The sequence below is a fragment of the Benincasa hispida genome, unplaced genomic scaffold, assembly GCF_027475165.1.
Source record: "Benincasa hispida cultivar pf3 unplaced genomic scaffold, pf3_genome.v1.1 HicScf414, whole genome shotgun sequence".
Lineage (NCBI taxonomy): Eukaryota > Viridiplantae > Streptophyta > Magnoliopsida > Cucurbitales > Cucurbitaceae > Benincasa > Benincasa hispida.
In genome coordinates this window covers 22,169-48,000 of record NW_028326508.1, presented here as the reverse complement: position 1 = coordinate 48,000, position 25,832 = coordinate 22,169, and the positions used below count along the sequence as shown (strand labels likewise).

At 31.0% G+C, this 25,832-nt stretch overlaps 1 protein-coding gene and 2 long non-coding RNA genes across 4 annotated transcripts; 2 read left to right on the top strand and 1 right to left on the bottom strand.

Moving 5' to 3' along the window:
• Positions 1–5,062: 5,062 nt before the first annotated feature.
• LOC150030243 (uncharacterized) lies at positions 5,063–8,262 on the top strand. 2 transcript variants are annotated; one of them, XR_016527118.1, is made up of 3 exons: positions 5,063–5,716; positions 6,285–6,365; positions 7,901–8,262. It is a non-coding gene; the product is annotated as an uncharacterized LOC150030243 (long non-coding RNA). The 2 variants fall into 2 exon arrangements; XR_016527117.1 differs by lacking the exon at positions 7,901–8,262 and having other exon boundaries at positions 6,285–6,616.
• A 6,981-nt stretch (positions 8,263–15,243) lies between these two features.
• On the top strand, positions 15,244–17,862 carry LOC150030242 (uncharacterized). The gene is made up of 2 exons (XR_016527120.1): positions 15,244–15,424; positions 17,573–17,862. It is a non-coding gene; the product is annotated as an uncharacterized LOC150030242 (long non-coding RNA).
• Positions 17,863–21,688: 3,826 nt separating this feature from the next.
• Positions 21,689–22,751, bottom strand: LOC150030241 (uncharacterized). The gene is made up of 2 exons (XM_090309918.1): positions 22,527–22,751; positions 21,689–22,075 (listed from the first exon to the last, which is right to left on the bottom strand). Exons 1-2 carry the CDS (start codon positions 22,749–22,751, stop codon positions 21,689–21,691), a joined length of 612 nt encoding a protein of 203 aa, XP_090166044.1.
• Positions 22,752–25,832: the final 3,081 nt, after the last annotated feature.

Below are 25,832 nucleotides of genomic sequence, written 5' to 3'. Positions count from 1 at the left end.
AACGTGATTCTTGTTTTCTTCCCTCTCAATTTCCTTCCTAAATCGATTTCTTTCCCCAAATTCTACCTTCATCTTTTCTTCTTCAAAATCAAAGCAGCCAATGCGTCGCTTCCTATATTTTTTCGGGTTTCTTCTTCACATTTTTCAATCTTTTTTCTTTCCTTCTAAATATGCAGCATCGACTCTCTTCGAAACTCAATCCAACAGCTCGATATAATTTTTGTTTCTTTTATTTTCTTTTCAGAACAATGCAAATAAAAAGTGAAATTTAAAGATACAAATTCAGAAACTCAATAAAAAGAATGATACTCTCAGGATATATCCGATCTAGAGTGTCTAGGCTCTCATACCAAAAGATATGAAATCCCTATCAAATTGAGATTAAAAATCCTTTCGGATGAAGAACCCCTAATTCTCAATCACTAAAGCCCTCAAATTAATATGATTTCAACCCTAAGGATTGGGTAAGACATAAGTTGCCTTAAAATCAAATATCTTAGACAAAGAACAAATTCCTTGCCCAAGATTCGAACACTCCACAAGAAGGATTATCAATTCCACTTGAATGTTCTTGACATGCAACTCAAATGAATTTCAAATTCAAGAAGCTCTCTCGCTAAAACTAAATTTATCATAATCTCATTAAAATAACCTAATAGGCTTAAATAGTCTCCCAATAAAAACCCTAATGCAACGTAAAAGACTAAATTACCCCTAATTAAATGTCATAAAAAGAATAAAATTGGAAAATCCTAAACTTACATCAAAATTATTAAATAAAATATAAATAACAAATTGATTTCTGAGCAGTTCATATCAGGTATATTTAAATATATTGTATTGTCATATAGATACTACCATATGTTTGAGTACATTTCAAATATTTTTTCCAGTATATTATATATATTGGTTGAAATCTTTGCAAACATATAATACGATGTTCAAAGGTATATTTGAGTCTATATCAAATATATTTACCATTATATTTTATATATTCACTACAAGAAATTTGGCCTTTTGCGAGTAAAAAAATTTGTCGCTAAAAGTATCATTTCATTGCGAAAATGTTTTAGCGACTAATTTATATCGTTGCAAGCTTTTGTCGCTAAAGATTAGTCGGTGAATGTTTTTTGCGACTTTTTGGAAGAAAATATCGCATCATGCAACGATACAAGCAAAAAAAGTCACATTATGCGACGTTTATTAGGAAGTTGTAATATGCTACATTTTCTAAAAGTCGCATTATGCAACATTTACGACAACATGCGACGTTTGCAGTTTTTCCAACTGGTTTCCTGAGGGAAGGATCCCATGAGATACGAAGTTTTCTTCACTTGTCTCAGTCGCATGATGCAGTCTAACGCTCGTGTAACACCACAAACTTGGTTATCGGTGGGTGTATTACTCATGTCTACAATGTTTTCTTCATTATTTGATGACATCTTTTCCTGTGGAACACAAAATTATATTTTGAACATAAAATTACATTATAAAAATAAAAATAAAAATATTCAATATACTAACTAGCGCCCACATCAAATCTATTTTCATTCTTCTTCATCGTCTTTCTTAACTTCCTCATCTTCATCTTCCTCATCTTCATCAACTTCTTCATCCTCATCCTCATCTCCATTCTCGTCATCTTCTAATATGTCTTCCACTTGTTGATCAAAATCTAAAACTATCTCAATCAAATCACTACTTTCACAAACTACAATTAGATTTATGTCACTTCTATGCAATGTTTGGATTTCAAAATCTCCAACTTCATCTACGCATTGTTGTACATCTATTTGGGGTTCATTAACTTTTATTTAAGACATATCCCATAAATGTCTATGTTGAATTCTCTGGATTATTTTCTAACCACTTTCAGATCGAATATCATCAACATAAAATACTTGTTGTGCTGGAGATGCAAGAATAAATGGTTCATTTTTATACCAAAAGTATCGAATATCTATGCTCGTAAAATGATGATCTTCACGGATTCTTTTTTTTTTTTTTTTTTTGGATTTCTATCATACCAATCACACCAAAGTAGAATAACTTGTGTCCTATCAACATAATTTAATTGAATCACTTCAGTCAGGATACTGTAGTAGTTGGCTCCTTCACTATCATGTCCTCCAAAAACACAAGCTCTACTATTTTGAGTTGTGCAACGATCATCTCGATCTTTAAAGTTGAATCTCACACCATTGATAATATACCCAATTAATGAACTAATTCGAATGTCAGGGCCACGTGAAAGTGCATATAACTCATGAACAAATTCATTAAACGTTGACTAAATTTGTGTTTTCATCTAAGTGCGATTAAGAAACTCACAATCACTATGAAATTACGGTTATTATCAAAGAAAACAATAAAACAAAATGTTACATACATTATCTTTAAACCAGTCTGCAAATTATGCTTCATGGATCTCAAGAGCATTAGGAAGATTTCTGTTCTCTAGCACAATCTCGTTTTCTCTATGAAATAGTATCATTAGTCAATAAAACAAAAAGTAACAAAGTTTAGATTTCTCATAAGTACATACCTCATGTATGGATCTACTACTTCACAATTGCTTAAAACATACCAATGAGTCTTTTGTAGTTCATCACTCGTTAGTTCTTTTATATGCGAACTATCGATTTGGTGTGCTTTTTGTGAAAATATAGTTAAATGTCGAAAATTTCCGGATGTATTATAGTCTATCCACTACTACAAAAATTTCATTATTTGACGCTTGCAACTTTTAATTACTTGATGTTTTTATGAAAAAATGTCCATTAATATGTAATTTTTAAGAAAAACGTCAAGAATAATGAAACAAAAGTGGAGTGACATTTGAGTAAATAACACTTGATGGTATTTTTGTAAATAAGTGGTCATTTCCACTTAGGCTAAAGGAACTTTTATACAAGAGTACCTCTGAGCGGAAGTGGATCATTCCAAATACATTGTGACAGAATTTTCACATTTACAATCTAACAGAATAGATATGCATCATACTACAAATTACCGGCATGCTTTCAAACAAAATAACAAGAGAACAAAAAAACGTACCAGTTGAAGAACCTTTCTTCACCGAAAACTTATTCTCTCTAAACGAACTGCTGCTCTCGCTCTCGCTGGAACGTCCAAGCAATTGTTCACCAAAGCTCCGGTCGTCTACTCACGAAAGCCCTCAACACGAACACTGCAATAATGGGGATGACACCACCACTTAAAACCCTCGGTATTCTCCGTGTTGGAGTCAAAAGAGTGAGCTCTGTTGGAATTTGGTAGAGGGAAGGAGAATATGAAGATCGTATACAACGACCAAGCAAGTGGGAGAAGGGTAGGCTCTATCGTGTAGAAAATGCTTGATCGTTTAGAAGAAGGTACATAATCGTGTAGTAAATAGGTAGCGATCGTATAGACGATCGTTTAGTAATCGCTTGGACACTAGACGATTGTTTAGAAAAACGTAGGCGATTGTTCAGAAAGCAGCGCGCGTGTATATGATTGTGAAGCAACTTTGAGCTATCATATAGTCTCTCGGTTAGCTAAATGATTGGCAGTATACTCTTTGCTTTAGCGAATTACGTGATCTTTTCCAAAATGAAAACGATTTTCATTTTATTTTTCAGTTACAAAACTAAATTAGAACCTCCTACTAACACACGGTTACGGAGAAAACGATGGCCACAATTATCCTATAATTGTCCAATTAAAATAAAAAAATATAATCATATTATATTCATTAACCTATAGTTTAATATCACATATAAACTATTCTGTTTTCTCCTCTACTAGATATAAATCATATTTATATCCATTTTCCTCCAAATAGTGTATCTCATACATAAAGTCAATCATATCATATATACCAGTTCAATCATATCATGTATAATCGAACTCCCTCTTATCAATTTGAACATTTCAAACTAACCCAAAAGCAGATTCTCAATTTGAATCCATTGTGCTACTAAGGGAACCTTATGAACCTATGACTCGAAGCTCCAATGGTAAGTGAATAGCTGACTAAACTCTTTAGCCACGAAATCTACCATCTGTTAACTACCAAACATTCCACTAAAAGTCGACAACTGAACTCTTCTTACCACAGATATATTTTTATGTACATCGAATATAACCCATCAATAGTACGAAAACCCTTCACAGATGCTCGTAAGTACAGTTGGGCCAATTTATCATTTTTCCCCTATAGTTACATCTAACTCCTTAAGTACCACCGATCCCTCTAATGAGCAATACAACATAGTCCTACTATGTGTGGACACCTCTCGAGCTATGAGAAGGTGTGTGACGTCACATCGTTCAAGTCCGGGAATCAGCCCTTAAGGGAGCAATCTATCTACTTACCCCTGCTTTGGGGAAGAAGTAAATTCCATCTTGTGTAGCTGAGTTCCCAGCTCCCAAATCAGACAAATCTCCAAAGTGGTAGGTTTGAATCGGTGACCTGACCACTCGCACCCATGCAAATCAAAGGACTGCCCTCAAAGGCAGGAGTTCCCAACTCACTCAGGATTGAGGTCATGTTACCTATGGTCATCTTGTTGAAGTAAAGTCTCTATCATTAACGATATTATATAACGAAACGTTAACACTTCGTGGTCAGGCTTTATACAATCTCTTTATATAGGACGCCCCCACTCGCATGTCCCCACATGAATGATCAGGATCAAACTATCTGTAGCAAGTCACAACACTTGTAACTATTCTACAAAACGGTCCGCATCCGTAGCATTACCAGGATAGGGTTTCCCTTCTATATCCATATACTGCAGACCATTTTAGTTATCACTTAAGACATGATCCACTTGTATGTCTCCACATACATGCTTAAGTTACATAATGACAACCAAGGATTTTAGTTTATTAGTTTGTGGTAAAGCAAATAAAACATCAAATATTCAAAGACAATAAGTGAAGAAAATATCATATATTATACATCACAAGCGTTTGTCCAAAATTGTATTTACAAACTACAGTACACGAGAGTTTAGGGCATCATCCCCAACAAGGACTTCCATCGTGAAAACCCTTATTGAAAGAAAGGGGATCTGCAACTATGTAAAGGAGGACACACTTAGAGTGAAAGAGTGAAATTTTTTTGCAACCATGCTAAGAAGGACGAAGTTGTTTCAGCACCAATCTCGATTTTGTTTGGTCTTCATTCAAGGACTTCGTCCGGTTGGGTGTTGATCGACAGCGGGTGCGTCGCCAGTAGTCTTTATATAAACCCCAACCTCTCTCTCTAAGTTTTCCACTCACGCAAACTCTCTCTAGCTCTCTTTCTTAGTCATCTATAGGAACCTCAATCGACAGCCTCCATCATCTCCATTGTTGTCTAGCTGTCATCCATCAGGAAATTCTAGTCGTGGGCATCACTTGTTGGTTCAAGTATGTTCAATCTGGCCTTCTGTGAAATTCATCTCTTCTCTTCCAAATTAATGGACGCCCAAGCTGGAAAATCCATGTTTGCGGTGGAGCTTTCTCAATCTTTGAAGCCCAACTCATTTCGTCTTTGTTGGTGAGGTTCTTCGAAGCTGAATTAGAAATCCAAATTGAGCATCTGAGTATTGGCTTCCAGCTCGAAATCCGTGTTTGAATCTTCTGCAACATCGAAAATTAAGCATGGTGATGATGAAGGTCTTATTTATCCTCTTGGTTATCGACCCACGTTGGCTAATTGCAACCTGTGGACTCCTCATAGCGGGTAAAATATTGTTTAAATTTCACATCTAGCAATAAATCTGTCCAGTTCTAAATTTCTTGCTAATGCTCACTTAAATGATTGAGCCAGCTTTCGCTGACTATGTCTATGAAAATCCCCTCGTTTTGTATATATGAACTATTATCCTAGTTCATATTCGATTTAAAAACCTAATGACCAACAAACTATCAGGCTTCATTTCATGAACTGTTTGTTTATTCTCTGTCATGGCCGTAACGAGATACCTTTGTAAGTTTGAAAGATTACATTATTGACTCTAGTAGTTATGGGGTGTCCTTGATTTGGTAGGTCAACATTTTAAGGTGGTTGACTAAGAGATTATTAGTGAGGTAATGAGTTATCATTCAACAAATTGCCTAATTTGTAACCTTGATTTGGTAGGTTTTTTTTTCTTTTCAAATTAAGTGAACCCTAATTGAATGTGATTTTACTTAGAAATTTGCATTTAAGACGTGGATATTGTTCAATATATTGTGTTGGTTCTCTCTTTTCTAACTTTAATATTTATATCATGTGTGTGTTTTCATTGTTTTTTTCTTTTGGGTTTTAGGTGTTTTCAAGGAATCTTCCTTCTCATGACCATGAAGCTTTCATCTTCCATAAATTGAGGCATTCGAGGTTGAGTTGCTATGTGAGTTATTTATGTTCATGTACCTTGCCAAATGAATTCAATTATTATATTCTTTTCTCTTAGTTATTTGGTTATTATTGTCTTTTCAATTTGGTTACGATTACTAATTTTCTCTTATTTTGATTAGCTTACTTGTTAGGATACATAAGTCTGTTTTTCGATGAGTTTATGTTCATGAGTTTTGTTACTTTATTATCATGTACTTAGTTTACATATAGCTTTAAGTAAAATGCTTCTATATTAACGCTTAACTCTCTCTTATTCAGCTAGTAAAAACATTCCCTAACATACCAAAACTTCTTAAAAATAAGTTCTTACCCTTTTTTGATACATTAGTGAAAGTTATTTATATCTAATAAAATTTTAATATTGCTATGTTATCCTTGTGAGGGTTAGTAAAGTTTCATATAACCACAAGGAAGAGCTTTAGTAAATTTCTCTATAGGTGCTAAACTCTTTTTGTAAATATATATAAATAGAAGAGAGGAAAGTGAAAATTTGTATTTGAGAGTTTGTAGCTTTACCTTTTGAGTTCAATCAATAAGAATATACTCTGTAAAAGCGTGGCTGCATTTAGCTATTGATATGATTCATGGTGTTAAAGGTGTGGGAATTTGTGTGTGGCTTTGTTGATGGTGGATTGCTATTAATTCTTATGAAGTGGATTGTTGTCAGTAGATGATGGAATTCTAGAATTATTAAGTTCAATTTCTTGTGGTCTCTAACTTTTGGTTTTTATTATTTTAATATTGATTTGAGTTATTATTAAGGAAACTAACTGTATTTTGGAGTGGGTACTTGATTGATAATCTCCGAATTTATTAACATAGTGACAATTTCATACCAAAAAAAAAAAAATGGAAGTACTTGATCCAAAATTTCAAGGATTTCCTGATTGATTATACTTAATATGAAAGATATAAGAAAACATTAAATATATTGCGTAATAGTTGATAATCAAATATGTAATAGTTGGTAATAATTGATAATCAAATAAGAAAACATCAACTTTATGTGCCTTTGATATTAAAGTGTTGTATGAAATACAAATACTTTTCTCAAAGTGTTTTTTTATATAGTTGTTAAGTTGATATATGTGGTATGAGTGTTAATATTTGAAGATAAGGATTGGACATATGTATTACTTCGTCATTTTGGAGATATGTCATAACTAGGATTTGTTCATATGAGATTAGTACGTGTAACTTTTGGAATTGTTTGTACGCGAGGGGAGGGGGGTTGATTGTAGTTTTTGGAAATGTGTTCATATGGGGTTTGACAATAATGTTGAAATTCATTCTTTTCTGAATTATTCATTTGGGTTGAACGATGCTTTAATTGTTCATATATATGTGTTGTTTGTTTATTTGATTAATAAATGATTATCCTCTTCAATTAAATTATATCATTGTTGGACCTCAAAATAGGAGTCATTATAGGTAATTTTCTAATTGGTAGGAAAGTTTCTTGGAGACACTATTTAGACTTATAGTTATTGGTTCTAATACTCTTCTCTTTTGTCTGTAAATTTCAAGGAGTTGAGAATAATAGCTGATAAGGCTTTGACTTTGGAGTTACCTAAGAGTGTTGTAGTGCTTGGAAGAGAGTGTAGTCTCTCTTTCTTATTATTACATATGCTCTGTGTTTTATGATTAAGGATCATAACATTTTTTTGTGTTATTAAGTATATTGTGTCCAAATGAGTTTTCTTCACTTGTTGGGTGAGATAGTTTATAACTTTTGTATTATTCATGAGGTTGTTAGTATTGTAACATTGAAAGTATTAATATAGAATTGTAATTTTGGAATTATTCATGTAAGTATCAGTTTAGTAACATTGTAGACATAAAATTGTGAAATATATATTATTTGTTTATATGATTGACAAGATTGAAAATGTGTATGTTGTTTATTTAGTTGATGAATATTGTTTGTCTTATAGATATCAATGTAATTGTTGGATCTCAAAACATAAGAAATTATATAGATAATTTCTAAGAGTACATTTTAAAAAAAATACAAACAAAATTGACAAACAAAATATATCAAGTACTAATTAAGTTGTCAATTTTTAAGTGTCAAGAATAAATTACATTTGATAACTAAAAACTGTAAAGTTATAAAAATCTTAATTCATAACAAATGTCAAGAACTTAAATACTTGACACTTAAAATAAGTCAACATATCTCATATACTTGACTGTTATAACATATTAAGTAAATTACAACTTGATACTTTTAGCTAGTAAAAAAATTACTCTTATTGTTGACACTAGATTACTTGATGTTTTTAAAAACGTCAAGTACAAAACTAAAGTAGTCGTCTTCTCTTTCCTTATTCAACCACTAACACTAATACTTGACTGCGAAAAAATGTCAAATAATACAGTTTTTGTAGTATTAATCGTATCATCATTCCGGACTGTCTTATTGAATTTTGTTTCAATACAATGTAAATATAGTGAATAAAATGTCAATGACTATAAACGATATTAAAATTGAACCTTCAGGATGAGCTTTATTTCTTACATATTGTTTCAGTGTTCTCAAACTCCTACACATATATGTATGTTATGAAGTGGTTTGACCAATGAACATACTTTAATGATTAATTAAAAATCTAAAAAGAAGTATATCTCTCGATTGGAAACATCCAACTATAACCGACAAGTGCAACAAGTTTGGCTTCCTTCGATAAATGAACAGCTCGATGAACTATAATATCAAAGAATGTTGGAGGAAATATTCTTTCAAGCTTACAAAGAATTATCACAATCGATTCTTGCAGTTTATTCAAAGTCTCAATTTTTAATGTCTTCGTAGTCAATTCTTTGAAAAAGTATGCGAAGTCAGCAATTGCACTAACATCTGCTGATAGAAATGGACGAACTCTTGCTGGTAAAAGTCTTTGCAATAACACATATGAGTCGTGACTTTTTAGTCCATATATCTTTCTATCTTTGACACTAACACATTTTGAGATATTGGATGCAAAACTATTAAGAAACTTAACTGTTTTCAAGAAACTACAAAACTACAAAACTTTTTTTTCATCAATTGTTAATGTGTAACTAGCATGTGGCTTCACCAATTTGTTTCCAACACGTTGAAGATATAGTTCTTTACGAATATTCAGCTTCATTAAATCTTTACGTGCTTTATCAGTACCTTCGTTTTTCCTTCAGTATTCAGTAATGTATCTAATACATTATCACAAATGTTCTTCTCAATATGCATTACATCGAGTTTATGTCAAATCTTAAGACTTGCCTAGTATGGTAGCTCAAAGAAAATGCTCTTTTTCACCCAATTCAATTCATTATGAATACATTTCCTTTTCCATTGTAATATATTTATAGTTTTCCCTAGTGGCGGAAAATCTATAGCCTCTAACTGGTGAAGAACATCTAATCCTGAAAAAGACCGTGGTGCAATTCTATATTCCGTTTTTCTATTAAATTGTTTGTTCCGACGCAAAGAATGATTTGAAAATATTTGAATTTTTAATAGTTAATAGAATCTTGATTCTTGGGTTCTAAATTTTTTATTATTTGAATAAGTCACTAATCTCGTAAGAATTAAAAATATTGGATTCAATAATAATTAATGAGAATCTTCCTTGTTATGATCTAAATTTTTGATTTGGTATTTTTGGATCAATGGGTTCTTTGGTGTGTATGAGGTATATTTGTCTTTTGATTTTTTTTATTAATAAGTTTTTGGGGTACTAGAGACATTGATAATTAATAATTAATAATCTTGAAAATTACTTTACTATTTATTAAATTTTGAAACATTTTTTCTACTTTCAAAATAAATCTTTAAAATTTGATATACCCTAAATGAATTGAGCTTTATGTTCTTATTGAGAAAATAAGCTAAAAAAGGTTGGGTTCATAAATGATTTTGGGCTAAATTAATAGGTAAAAAGCCCAAAAAGAAGAAATATACCGGGCTAGCCCATGGAGCTTGTTGGTTCTGGGCAGTTGGCTACGCACTTATATTTTCGGACCAATTTTTCATAAATGTTCCATCTTTTTAAAATTTTCACTTTTCAGATTTATATGTTTTTTTCTTTTTACCAAATTATTCCTTTTGTTTTAGTTTAGGGATTTGGATAGAATTTTGTGCTTATTGTGATTAATCTTTCTTCCAAGTATTCTTTGGTTGATGTTCTTCATTCCATTAGTAAGTATGAACAATTTTGATTGATACCTTGATTGTGAATGCATGTCTAATCGCTATAAATCAATACATAATCAGCAATAATTACTATGTTTTCAATTTGATCCCTAAGTAGTAAGAAGTGAATCATGCATACAACTTTGCATATATGATTGGTTTACAACTGAAGAAGAAATGGGTTAATTAGTAAGGTTTTTCTTAATAATTAGTTAGACTATCACGGAATGCTTCTCAATCCTATTTGGTTCGACTCTTAGTTTAATTAGATTGTGAATCTTAATTAATGAATTTGGTTGCTTAATTTGGATGCTATTATAATTCATTTCCCTTTTCAAGTCTATGCTCACATCTATATCCTTTTTGCAAATGAAAACTCGCCTCAAGATTGAATTTACACTTAACTGATTTTCGACGCAAAATCGAGGTATTTAATTGATACTTTCGACGGTAACGGAAAATCGAGACATTTAATTGTCTTCCATTCATCAATTTCTAAGCATTTTCTACCACTATCTTCATAATTGAAGAACAATACCCAAAACATAAATTAAAAAAAGAAACCGAGACATTCAAATTTCAACCCCCTAGATTTAAGAAATAGAGATGAAATTAAAGGTGAATAGCAGACGAATACCAACCATTTTGACACATGCAATGGCGAATGGCGAACAAACTTCCTAGTTTCGGACGAGCGAAGAAAAATCTCCCAGTTTCAGACGAACGGCGGACGAACGATGAATGAACTCCCCAGTTTCAAATGAACGGCAGGCAAGCGAGCTCCCCACTTTCAAACGGTGAACAACAGATTTCTTTTCTTTCAGACGAACAGTGAAATTGGGTAAAAGGAATGAAATTGCAACCATCGCTCTTGGGTGAATGAAAGAGAGTGGAAAAAAAGGCTTGTAGCTAATCACAAATTCGTTGCAAGGTGCAATGAAAGTGGCTATTGTCGCATGCCCTAAAGTGCCAAAATTCTTGCCCAATTAATTGGGTCTGTGACTAAAGTCTAATTCGTCAGAAAGGCGCTTGCAATAAATGTAATTTTTGTCGCATCCGACAACTTAGTCACAATGATATAATTTTCATCACTTAACAGTAGCGACGATTGGTGTTAATCGTCACATTTTTGCAACTTTTTCTGTTTCGTTGCATAGTTAGAGTCAAAAATTATATTTCATCACTAATAACGCAACTATTATAAAATAGTCACTAGTAGTTTTTTGCTAAAGGCCTGATTTCTTGTAGTGATTAGTTAGAACATTGCAAACAACTAATACAATGTTCTAAGGTATATTTAAAAATAACAATGAATCTGCCAGTAAAACCGGTTGTTTGATACGTCAAATGTGTCAAATGAAAAATAAAATTATATTAAATGCATTTTCTCTCTCCAATTGAAAATAAAAATAAATATCAATTAATTAATAGTATATAACAAATATATTTTCTCTCTCCAATATTAAAAATGGTTTGTAAATATAGAAAAGTATATAAAAATGCATTTTTCTAGAATTTTCTCTCTCCAGCCACCCACCATCACCGATACTTTTGTTTGAGAATGATATTAAATTCCTTATATGAAAATATGAAAATATGAAAATATTTGGATATTTATAAAAATAAGTTTTCAAAATAGATTAAATCTCTAATAATCCCTCTTTCTTAACACATAATAACTTACCAAAATTATCTTCATTCCTTAAATATTTTTTAGACAGCAGTATAATTCTTTTCAATAAGTTTGTAGGTGGAAGACATATGCAACTCAACAAATTGAAATTGCCAATTTGTGTGGAAACTTCTTTGTGGAAATCAAAGTTTTAGGTACACATGTAAAACCACACTTTAGTTGTTATTTGAAACCTTTGTCATTTCAATGAATAGAATGTTTTGGAATTTTTCTCCTTTTTGATTTGACACAAATAATTGAGAGACTTCAAAACCTACAATAAACAAAAGTTTGGTTTCAAAGGTCATGTAGTTACATTCAATTATTTGATCACTAGCATTTAAAATTTTTTAATTGTCACCAAAATTAGTCCCACATGTTTTTAATATATTCAAAGCAAAATTGAAAAGTTCAAAATCTAAAGAATAAAATTGAAGCTAAACTCCAATGAAGAAAGATTTAGTTCCCATTTAATAATCATTTTGTTTTTTGTTTTGTTTCTAAAAATTAAATATATAGATATTACTTCTATCTCCATATTTCTTTATCTGTTATCTACCTTTAACCAATGATTTAAAACCAAACAAAAATTTGAAAACTAAAAAAAGTAGTTATTATTTATTTATTTTTTTGTTTATTTTTAAAATTTGGCTAAGAATTCATCATTGTACTTAAGAAAAAATGCAACTCAGGGTAAGAAATGAGGAGGAAATAGATTTAATTTTAGAAAAAAAAATGAAATAGTTATCCAACGACACCTTATTTATTGTTTATAAACAAAATTATTCTAAAAAGTAGCCTCCAATGAAACCCTAATCGTCAACTAACTTTAACTACAAGCATGATCATGCTGTCTATTATGTGTATGTAAATTACTTGAGAAAAACACAAGGTCCTGAACTTTGGAATTTAATTATACATATAAGCTTAATCAATAATATTATATAACATATTCTCATTGATTTAGGGTAGAACGTTGACTCCAAAAATTAAAAATGGCACAATTCTTAATGAAAAAACAATAATATATTAAAGTTAAACACTAATTAAGTTCATCATTGAATTTTAAATTTTGTATTTGACAAAATCTCGAGTAAACCTACAATAAAATCAGCTCGTCCCTTAATCTTAAAATAATAGTGTCTTGCATAAAGTTTAAATATACAAAGTGAAGATGGAGAAATATTAAACAGCTTAAAAATAGTTTTTGAACCATCTAAATTATTGTCTAATAAATTTTCATTCATTAAAAATTTTCATTAGTAAGATTAACTTTAAAAAGTGATCTAACAAATTCATGAATTATTTTTCTATTTTATAGTAAGAGACTATTAGACCTATAATCTTTTAGGACTTTCTTGACGGTTTTTAAAATTTATACATTTTGTTACATTTAATACTTAATTCAAAGGAAAATTGCAAGGATAACAATTTGAATATTCTATTTTATAAGGTACGTCATCCATATTTAATATTTTACAAATATGGCAAAAATTTAAAATCAAGATTTCTAGGTACTTTTTATTCCATTTTATCTTGAACAATCAATTGATAGAGAGAGAGAAAAGTGGCGACCGGTGACCGAATGTGTGGCAGGGCGAGGCGGAGTGGTGGGTGGCGACAAATGGTGTGGAGTAGTGCTGGTTAGAGAAAGAGAGATGTTGGAGGGTTTGTTGCGTGTGAAGAATAAGTTCAATTTTTTTTTTCCATCTAAGTGTATTATTATAGACTATATCACAACTCAATTAAGTGCATCAACAGTATATTAGTCAAGTATATTAGCAGTATATCAAAAGTGTATCAACAATTCAACATTATAAAAAAAAAAATATTATTATAAAGTTTATTAACAGTATATCAGTCAAGTATATCATTATCAAGTATATCAATCAATTGTATCAAGTTTATTGACAGAATAAATAATATCAGTAATTTACCAGTCAAGTACTTCATTATCAAATATATCAGTCAAGTGTATCAAATCAAGTTTATCAGCAGTAAGTATATCGGTCAAACACATCATTATCATTTTTAACAAGTATATCAAATGTAGATGAGTAATGAGTGCATTTGCAACATATTATCTTTTATATGTGGATTGAACTTCATTTTTACCATTTTTGCCACAAATATGTGGGTTACAAGCCTAATAATTGTACTTTGTTGTCATTTTTGTAAGTGCCTTTTTGTTAAGGTATTTGCAAGAGAGACTTTACTTAATTTTGTATTAATTTTCTTCTTTTAAGATATTGTATTAAATTCGTAGACCTAAAATTATTCCGAAAAAAAAAAAAAAAAACCTCTCCTACAAATACATACTCACAATACACAACATTTCAATATTCAATTGTGATCTATCTTTTAAAAGTAAGTCGCCTAAAGAATAATGGGCTTTATTTTTAGTGTACAGTAGTTTGAGTGATACACAAAATGTTTCAATTACGTGCCGTACCTCAATCTAATTGTTTATATATTTATTTTTTAATGCTTACTCCAAATTTAATTTCTTTTGCTATTTATAATTCCCTAACACATTTTTAAGTTAAAAATACATTAAACTTCAAAAACTAAACTTCTAATTAGAAGAAAAACTACCAAACAATTTTAATTCACCAATTGACCTAATAATTTAAGTTAATAGGTGAAGTAAGTTTAATATTACATCATCTAACACACCTTCTCATTTGTGGGTTTGAAATATGTAGAAAACCCAACAAGAAGTTGGTGGTCTCACAACTAAGAAAAGGTAACACTTTTATGATTTATTAATTTATTACATTATGAGTCCAAGTAATTCACAATTCTCCAGACTATCTAATTTTTTTTTTTGGAGTTCACAACTTTACCTTTTGTCTCAAACGTCTCTTAGTAGGGTTAAAAGCAACTTGTGATTAATCAAACTAATAATTTAATGGAAAATCAAGAAAGTGGGAGACAGCCATAACAATCGAAGGTCACCACCACGCGGATTCGCAGATTTGTTTTGACTGTAAAAACTAAAGTTGTGGAAATGGTGTTTAATTTAAACCTTTGTGGACAAAGCTCTTAATTAGTCTTGAGCTTTTCACAGCAACAATGGCTTCTATCAAGATCGCTTGGAGTTGGATGTTCTTCAAACTGCTTTTCTTCACAGTGCTTCTCATCGTCTCTACAGCTTCTCCAACGAAACATAACATTATTCCCTCCTTTCATAAACCTCACTTTCGTAAGATTTCTATTTTTCCCATTTTTTTTTATTCTTTTTTCTTTGTTGATGAGTTAATATGTGATGTCTTATCTCTATAAATTTCAGAAACATATTCGTATAGCATCTTTTTCTTATATGAAAATTATTATTACTCTTTAACTAATTTAATAAGAATTAACAAAGAACTAAAGTATTGAACTGAATATTGAATTAAATTTACAAACTATATGGACTAAAACGATATTTTAACCTCTAAAGTTTTCATGAGATGAGACAATTTAGTACAAAGAGATACGAACATATATTGGAACGATGGTGTTATATCTATACGTTTTTAGTAGAACAATATTGAGGATGGAGAGCTATGAAACACAGATACAGATACGACTACACGATACGGATACGATTCGGATACGACGATTCATCAATTTCTAAAAAACTAAGATACGGATACGTCTAAGGATACATCACTTTTTTATATATTTTTTAATATATATATTTCTAAAAAACGAGGATACTGATACGTTGAAGATACATTTTTTCTTTAAAAAATCTAGGATATAGATAAATTTAGCATACAAGTTAATAACAATAGCACAAAATAGAATACAAACACTGAAATACAATACAAAAAAAAGCAACATCTAAGATGTTGAAGTACAATAGTTAATAAAATGCAATAGAAAAGTGACTCATATTGCAAAGAAGAAGAAGAAAAGATTAGAGAGAGAAGTATGAAGATAAACGAAAGAACTTATTGTTGAAGACATCCAAATGGTTTATATTTTGGTGGACTTTGTGGGGACTCAAATGTGAAGATGGAGATTAGATGATTCTAGTCTATGGTTTGGTCCGTTATTTATTTATTTTTCTTTTAGTTTTGGACTCGAGTAGTGAGTTTTTTAAATAGGTTGCCTAATTTTAGATTGGGAAAGATTATATGAGTTACTTGTCTTTTTTCTTTAAAAAAAAATACGCATAGAAATAGATACGTCAAATCGTGTGTCAGATACGTATCTGAAAGTATCTGAAAATATAGATACATCAAATCGCGTGTCAGATACGTATCTGTGAAGTATCTAGAAGTATCAGTATCCGATACGTGTCTGATGTCGATTCTTTGTTTAGCATGAAATATCTGTGCTTCATAGATGGAGAGAATAAAATCTCTCCTCCCAAGGGAGAAAATACATACCAATATATTATCGTTGAGCTAAGCTGACTTTAACTTATACTTTTAATTAAATTTTTTGTAGTTTGATGAACTGATCAATAGGGATGGGAGAATCTGAAATTGCGTTGTTCTTTTAGATCTCTTTCTTATTATTATTATTTTTTTTTCATTTCTCCAATATCATAATCTTTTTCTTTCTATTATTCTTCTTACTCGCTTGACTGTAAATACTTTCCTTATTTTTAAATTACTATTATATTTATGTTTCCTAAGTGAATTATCTTGAGGCATGTATGGTCTAAGCTAAAAAAAAAAACTAAGAATAAAACTTATATTTTAATTTAATATTTTATTGGTTTTCTCTTATAATTTGATTTAATAAATCTTTCTCTTTTAAGAAAAATGATACTTTTAGTCCTAAAATTAGAAAGAATAGGTGTGTCTGAGTTACTAAAATATACCATTTTAGTCCTTAGGTCTTTAAGGGTAAATGTTTCAAATGGTCTTAAAGTAATTTTTTTATTTGATATTTTAAATTACAAAATTATAATTAAAAAAAATCTTCTCTCTTTCCATTTTCTTTTCTCTCACTCCTCCCTCCACCTTCTCTTCATCTCCCCTTTTCTCTTATTCTTCACTTGTTTAGTTCAGGTACAGGAAAACTGACCCGATTACGTCACCTATATTAGAAATTTTTTTAAAAAATAATTTTTCCGACATCAACACTCTAAACCTTGGTACAACTAAAGAAATATGTGATAAAAAATGTAAGATATAATTTTTTAGCCAACATGAACCTCGTTCAATAGACTTAGAGTTTGTAATAGCGACATCGAGGTCAAAGATTCAATTCTTCCCTCTCATTCCACATACTGTAAAAAAATATATAATAATAATAAATGGAAAAGAAAGATAAAAGAGAAATATAATAAAAAAAAAATTTATGGTATAAGAAATAATTAATTTTGAGTTGTGGTATATGTTTTTTAAAGGTCAAATGAGGATGGAGTATAGGACTGTTGGGAAGGCTGGGTTGGGAGCAAAGCCAGCAGCTTATGATTTCCCTTGGAAAGGTGGTTATGGTCCTCCAGACAACAACCGTTGATTTCCTATTTTATTGGATATCCATATATTATGCAACCTTAAACCCTACAAAATTAATTGATGATGTACTTTTTTGTTGCTTTGTTCTTTTAATGTTCACTTTGTAGTTTTAATGGGACAATGCTTTCCTTTTGCTTTTATATTGATTGGGTATGCTAAATTATGATCTTGAGATGAATGCAAGTGTTTTGTTTGCTATATATTATCATAATAATAGATAATATTGTAATATAGATTTAATTATAACGGTAAAATGAATGATGGGATTAAGTAATGAGTTTTGGCCATAGCAATCATAGCTCAACTAATATGCAAAATGTGTTGCAATAAAAAGGTTTGTAGTTTGAATCTCTCACTCCTATTGTACTAAAAGACTATTGTACTGTGACGACTATTGAGCTCCATTCTCTCGATTATTGAGCTCCCCACAATTGTTTTAGATGTCAAGAGAGTTTTTTTTTTTTTTTTTTTTTTTAATTTTAGTGAAAAAAGTAATGAGTTTGTGTGTTAATTTATAAATGTTTGTTTATGCACCTTTTAATTTTTATAGAACATATAGGATATGGAAAAGACCATTATCTTCTAACCAAATAGTGTAGTTAAAATTTATAAAGTCGGGCCAAGAAATAGTGATTGTAAAGCATGTGAATATTTTACATTCTTATGCAACTTTAGCTAAGTTGAAAAATTAAAGTTTATTTCTCTCTCTCTCTCTCTCTTTTTGTTTTTACTTTCTGACTTATATGTAGTTCATATATTCAAGTGTCTTTCATTCTTTTTTACACTCTATTTATTTGTTTGTATCTTTCGGAGTCTCATCTTGAATATCTTTGATTGTTTCCTACCTTTGGAACAATACTACATCATCTCACATTAGCTTTTCCATTGGCTTAGCTTACATGAAGTATCCTTTGGAATAATAATTTGTTGGAATTAGACAGAAACAAGCATTTTGAAGTAAATGAGAGAAACTATGAGTATGTTTGTCGTTTCTTGTTTCTTGTTTTCTATGTTCGAAGAACTAGAAAGAGGAATTTGTTTGGTAACCAATTCTATTTATGTTTCTTTTAATGTATTCCTATTTCTTGTTTCTTGATAAAAAGAAACATAAACAAAAACTTAGTTGATAATCATTTCTTGTTTCTCGTTTTTGTATTTTCTCCTTACATTTTCTCATATTTTATAGTTTAAATATAATTTAATTATATTAAATACAAAAAATATAGCATGCATTAAAATATAAAAAATAATTATTAAATATTTACGTTATCAAATACACATAAGTCCTGACGTAAAATTAATAACAATAATATAATTGTTCCTATTATTCATATGTTGCTAGAATTTGATTTGCAATATTATTTCTCACTCAAGTCATTTGTCTTAAATGACGCCGATTCAAATCTAACTCAATTATATTATGATGTAAATTCTGTGGATAAAGTGAACCTAAATGAGTTGTTTATTAAACAAAATTTATATATTGTAAAATTCTAACTAGTTTCATATGTACTTGAAATAAAAGGCTTAAATTTAAAATAATACATAAACATGCATATCGCAAAATTTAAAATTCAAAATTCAAACAATATTTAAACATAAATAGTGAAAATTTCAAATTCGAAAATCAAAAATATAAATTTAAATATTGAAAAATTTAAAATTCAAAATTAAATTAACAAATAAATATAAAAACAATAATAAGAAATAAATAAATACAGGGTTATTATTTTCACATATAGTAAAATGAACTAAAATATTTACAAATATAACAAAATGTCTCTCTCTATCAATGATAAACACTAAGGGTGTGTTTGGTATATGATAAAAATAGAGAGTTGAGTTGAGTTGAGTTGGTAATTATTATATGGAGAGTTAAATTATCTGGGGAGTTAAATTGTCTGTGTTTATTTGTAGAGTTGAGTTGAGTTGGTAATTATTATCTGTGTTTGTTGTGCAGAGTTGAATTGAGTTGGTAATTATTGTCTGTGTTTGTTGTGTAGAGTTGAGTTGAGTTGAGTTGAGTTGGGGATCTGATGCAGTTTTTTGTGAATGAGATTAGTATTTTTTTCTGTTTATTTTTTATTTCATTCTTTTATTTTTTAGTTTTATGCTTTGTTATTGTTGATTAATTTTCAAATATACACGTATTTTCTCAAATCATTTATGACATAAACTGGACAATCTCAATTTTTTTCTCAATTTGTAGATTATAATAGATTATTTTTCATATATTCTTTTCAAAAACTGTAATAATTCTAATTCTCTTCAATCGGTAAAACATACCAACAAAATATATTTCATATTGCTGCTCAATTAATTGGTATATTGTATATTGTATGTATATATATTGAATGTTTGTATATATATTGAAGGTAATTATCCCAATTACTAATTGGTATATTGTATGTATATATATTGAATCTTGCTAACTTAACTTTATTATTTCACATATTATACAGTTTATTTTTATATAATATGGATAGTATATTTGGAATTGAAATTGTACATAGGATAATTACTTTTCATTTGATTATGATGGTGAGAATGTGATGTAGTACAGTAACATTTTTTATAAGATCACAAAAATAATATGAACCGACTGAACATGTGGCCGTTTCCAAAAAAAATTCATAAAATATATGTTCATTTCGATACTTATAATATCTGTGTCATAATACAAACACAAAAATTACATGTCATGACGTATGCAAAAGTTATCATTCTTTTCGACATGACAGTCCATTATCCATTTGCTGTTATCTAAAAGAACTATAAACAAAATATAGAGGTGTGGTCAGTCTACATGTTTCTTCTTAGTAGATGGAGGCAGTACCTCTTCCGTGTGTGTTCTGGCCTGCAAGGAAGCAATTTGTCTTCTGAATATCTGTGACAAGGAGGTCAATAAGGATGACCTGATCATCCTTATCCAGGCCATCAATGTTGTATATGGCATTTACTATTTCCTTCCGATGCTCGAACTCCAGCTCATACTTCTCCTTTTACCACTATGCAAGTCTACCTATGTGTGTGCTCTGCATTTCAACAGTCGATCTCATGATGTCGATCATTTCAGCTTGGAATGATGGCTTCTTCCTCTTACTGCCTTGAGATGACTCGGCAGGTACACTCGCTCTACCTGTAGATTGCTCTGCTAGCTCTTCATCTATTTCATCTTGATTTAATGGTGATTCTGTCTGGCGAACTTCAGGTGTGTGACAGTCCTGTGATCCAAGTTGAATCTCATCTTCAAACTCTCTGAATGCATTCGTCGCCATCATGTATGGGTCCTCACTTGATTGCCCTACTGCTCTGCCTTTCCCAAATACGGTGGAGAGGTCATCGTAATGTGAGAATGTCTTGTTCCACATCCCCTTCACATCGGGATGACTCTGTATTGATACATATACACATTATTAATATTTATATTATAATACGTACCCGTACATTTTTTTTCCTAGAATCTTACCCGAACCCAAAGATCGAAAATCTCCCTCTCGACCTGGACACATTTGAACTCCTCATTCCAGTCGAACCCCGACTAACTTAACATCTCTGATACTGCATTGTATTATTTTTTCAGACTTCTCACCTTGCACTCAATGGTGTTCTAATTCAGTGCGCACCCGGGCACTTTCTCATGCAGAATTTGCTTCAAGTGTTGTAGGTATCCTGGTCGAAACGTCCCATTGTCGGACCTCCAACCGGTCTCCACCAAATACAATAGAGCTTCCACCAACTTAGCGTCCTCCACCTCCGACCATACGTGTTTAGACCTCTTACCATTACCTGCCATTATGCTGCATGCATACGTTTGTTGAATGAAAAGATGCTATAAATTAAACACATGCACAAACAAAGGATAAACTGCTGAAATTATATGTTCTAATTTAACTTGTTCACACAGAGTCTTGGCACAAAACATTTTCACAACATACTTGGAATGTTCCATAATTAAATTTCATTCAGTAGTAAAAGAAAAGTAAGCAATGAACATTGAATAGTCAGGCTCTTTGCCATTGAGTAAACATTTCGACCGCTAAGTCATCCCTGAACTTGGTCCATTCCTCCGATGATTCAACAAATTGAATATGATCCCCATCAAGACCAACTAATGCAGAATTCTCCTCATCGGGCACGTCAAGCATTGCACCGATTCCCATCTCTCTTGTGATCAAGTTGTGAATAAGGCAACATGCAGTTATTGTTCGACATTGGACTTGTATTGGGTAGAATGATTTTCCCCTAAGAATAGCCCACCGCCACTTAGCAACACAAACGCTCGCTCTATAACGTTCCTTGCTGAAGAATGTTTCATGTTGAAAAATTCTCTTGCGGTTGTCGGTGCGTTTCCTGCTCCACGCCAATCGAAGAGATGGTATTGTTCCCCTCTGTACAGTGCCAAGAATCCTTCAGCATTAGGGTATCTAGCATCACATAGATAATAGTATCCTGTACACGTTTCAAAATATCATGCACATGTGTTGTGGCATGTACGCATGTTTAAATAACGTATACGATTATTATAATACCCTTTGGAACCCTCAATCCGCACGGTCGCGAAACCGCATCCCTAAGAACCCTTGAATCTGCTACAGACTCTTCCCTGACAAAACCAAGACGAACTCCCCATTTTGATCACACACCGCAAGAATGTTTGTGGCAATCTCTCTCTTTCTCGTCCTATATCAAGGTCGATCGACGACACTAACATTCACTTTAATGTATGTGCCATCTAGTGCACCTAGACTATTTTGTTTCTCTCAAGTGATCATAATGAATTAAAAAAAAATCTATCGTTGCATGCATATTTATGATGTATTTATATAAAAAACTGAGTACTTTTTGTATCTGAAACCACTTCCATCTTCCATCGGTGCATGTATTTGTGATCGATTCTGGTTTTCTTAACAAAACATTGTGAAGTTGTAAGACTGCCCTAAGAACTGCGTTGAAATATCTCGAAACTGTCTCACCAGACCTCAAAAAGTTTCGGCGTACCACTCGATTCTTGACATCATGTGCAAGAATGTGTATGAATATCACAACCATCTCTTCGACGTCCATACATCTTATTGGTTCCAAAAAACCAATCGACCGTAGCATATTACATAGAATCGTAAAGGTACGTCTATCCACTTGGGTGCTTTCACAACATGCCAAGTCACTCTCGTAAATTGGGCAAAAGAAGGTCAACTGCTTAATTCAGTGCCTAGCATATGTCGGTTGTCTCTCTATCCTTCGGTAGTTGTTCAATAAGGTGGTTAGTGTTATGAACAATTGTATTTGAGAGTGTGAAATAATTCTCATGATCGAAAAGAGGTCTTCAACATTATCCATCTTTATAGAGAAATGAACGTATTATTAGATAAAAGAGGTCTTCAATAACGTAGCAGCCACGTTGGTAGTAAAGTCAAGTAAATACAAATAGTAAAGCCAAGTAAATAGAAATACTAAAAAAATAAGGAGGATCTCGCTCATGAGGATCTCGCTCATGAAGATCCTCATGAGCGAGATCCTCATTTTTTTTCACCCATTGAAATGAACGTATTATTAGATAGAAAAAAATTACATAACAGTACTATTTCACCCATAATTCATAAAAAATTTGAGAAGTATCAAATTAAAAAATATAATGTCGCCAACCATTAATAAAAAAAATTTGTGAACTAGTATTTCCAAAAAAATGTGACCAACAATTAACAAATAACATATTTCCATAAAAAAAATAAAAAAAAATAAGTCCTACAAAAAGGGAGATACTCTGAACCTCAAAATAACAAAACTCCTCAAACTAATTAGGAATGATTTGTGCAATTAGTTTGGACCCTACAAGAAACATAAAATAACGATAGTTAGATTAGAAATAAAATAAAATAAATTGAACTAAGGAGTAACCAACAAAAAAAAATAAATTGAACTAAAGAGTAACCAACAAAAGCATACCTTTTTTAAGGTTTAACACCCATAGTGGAGAAAGACAATGAAAATATAAAAAGTATGATTGGGAAGTCATCTATAAATAGAAGAGAGAGAAAGAAGTGGTTGTTGGAGAAAGTTGGGTGCATTTATTATTAAAGTGTAAAATTAATTTAACCTCATTAATTAAAGAGTGAAATTAATTTGAATGTTAGTTGAAAGTAAGTAGCAGCCATGTTGGTAGTAAAGTCAAGTAAATACAAATAGTAAAGTCAAGTAAATAGAAATACTAAAAAAACGATGAGAATCTCGCTCATGAGGATCTCGTTCATGAGGAGGATCTCGCTCATGAGGATCTCACTCATGAGGATCTTCATGAGTGAGATCCTCCTCATGAGTGAGATCCTCATGAGCGAGATCAAGCATTTCTTTCTTAGCGATGCTCACCTTACCAGCGAGATTTAGCCCACATTTCTAGCGAGATTCCCTTCTAGAGCGAGATCCTCATCACAAAATTAATGAGATTTCACTTGTCAAGGGTTGAAGTTTCGACTTATGTATGTCGAAACTTCAACCTTCGACAACCCTTTATACATATTGTTTCTAAGTTTTTCTTTGTTTGTTCAGTTCTCAACGTTCGATTAATGTTCGACCTATGTATGTCGAAACTTCAACCTTCGACAACCCTAATATACATATTGTTTCCAAGTTTTTCTTTGTTTGTCGAGTTCTCAACGTTCGACCTCTACATTAATCGAATCTTCAACCCTCGACTTCTAGCCTTGATCTTCCAAAACAACAATATTTCTCTAATAAGTTTCAAAACAACCTTATTTCCCTAATAAGTTTTGAAAACAACCATATTAATACAAAAAGTCCTAGTTTTGAGGAGATAAAAAAGGAGAGTTTTGAGTGAGTAAAAAAGGGGGGTTTTTAATAACCTATAGATTTTCTTTATGAGCTTAACAAACATGGGTAATAAATACTCACCCAACTCAATAACTCATACCCATTTATCAAACGCCTCCTAATAGATTACTATCATCTATCACTATAGACATTGATAGATTGTGACATTTTTGCTATATTTGAAAATAGTTTTAGTAGTTTTTCATTTAAAATAATTTTTCATAAATATAAAAGAAATACAAAAAATATAATTTAGGAAAGAAGGAAATATAAAAAAACAAGGGAAAATAAAATAAAATTCTACCCGAGAGTCAAACCCAAGACTAAGAAGCTTCAAAGATGTTTGGGGGCATGCAGGCTTACCAACTCATCTAATCAAGTTATTTTTTATTTTATTTATTTATTTTTTATTTTTTTAATCATTGTTACAAACGGATTTTCATTAAAATAGAAACGGAAGAAGGGCCAATCACTTTTTTTAGTTCCTCAATTTTGGCTCCATTTTCGGAAACATTTTGCAAATTTTAGAAATAAGAAATAAGAAGATTTATCAAACAAGTCGGTTTCTTAAAAATAAGAAATAAAAATAGGAAATAGAAAATGAAAACATTATCAAAGGAGCCCTGTATGTACATGTTTTTCTTTATTTTATCATTATGTGGTCATGCTTCTTGGTACAAGTTACATAACATTTTTTGTTAATTACTCTATAGTTTGAAAATCTTTCCATGGTTGGGCCTTTTGAAACTCATAGATGACTTTCATACCATTTAAGGATATATGATAGTTATAAACTAAGAAACACGATACAAATACAGATATAAGATACAGATATGATACAATATGGCAATATGTCAATTTCTAAAAAACTTAGATACTGATACGTTATTATATATATATATATAAATATATGATAACGTCCAATTAATTGTTATAATACTTCGTTTAAGTTAAATTAAAATAGATTCAAGGAGTGAAAACCTGAAAAAAAAAATCCAATAATGTCGAGTGATGGTTAAGCGACTAGAGCAGACGGTAGAAAAGAAGTAGAAGATGAAGATTGAAGAATGAAGTTGAGGAGAGGGGGGAGGATGGGATGTGAATCATGATTTAGATAGTGAGAGAGAAGAGAAGAATAAAGATTGAAATATGTTTTGGGTTTTTTCTTTTATCTTTTTATTTCTTTATCATTTTTAATTTAGTTTGTTTTCGATTGCTTGATGGAAGTGTACTTTTATGTCAGAAAATGATTTTAAAATGGCTAAAATCACTTTTGTTATTTTCAAAATCACTCTGAAACATATTTAGTCATTCAAAACT

Coding starts and splice junctions, on each gene's coding strand:
- LOC150030241 (XM_090309918.1), bottom strand. CDS start 22,751: ATGGACGTCGAAGAGATGGTTGTGATATTCATACACATTCTTGCACAT. Junction 22,076..22,526: donor AGTGGTTTCAGATACAAAAA/GTACTCAGTTTT, acceptor GGCACTGTACAG/AGGGGAACAATACCATCTCT.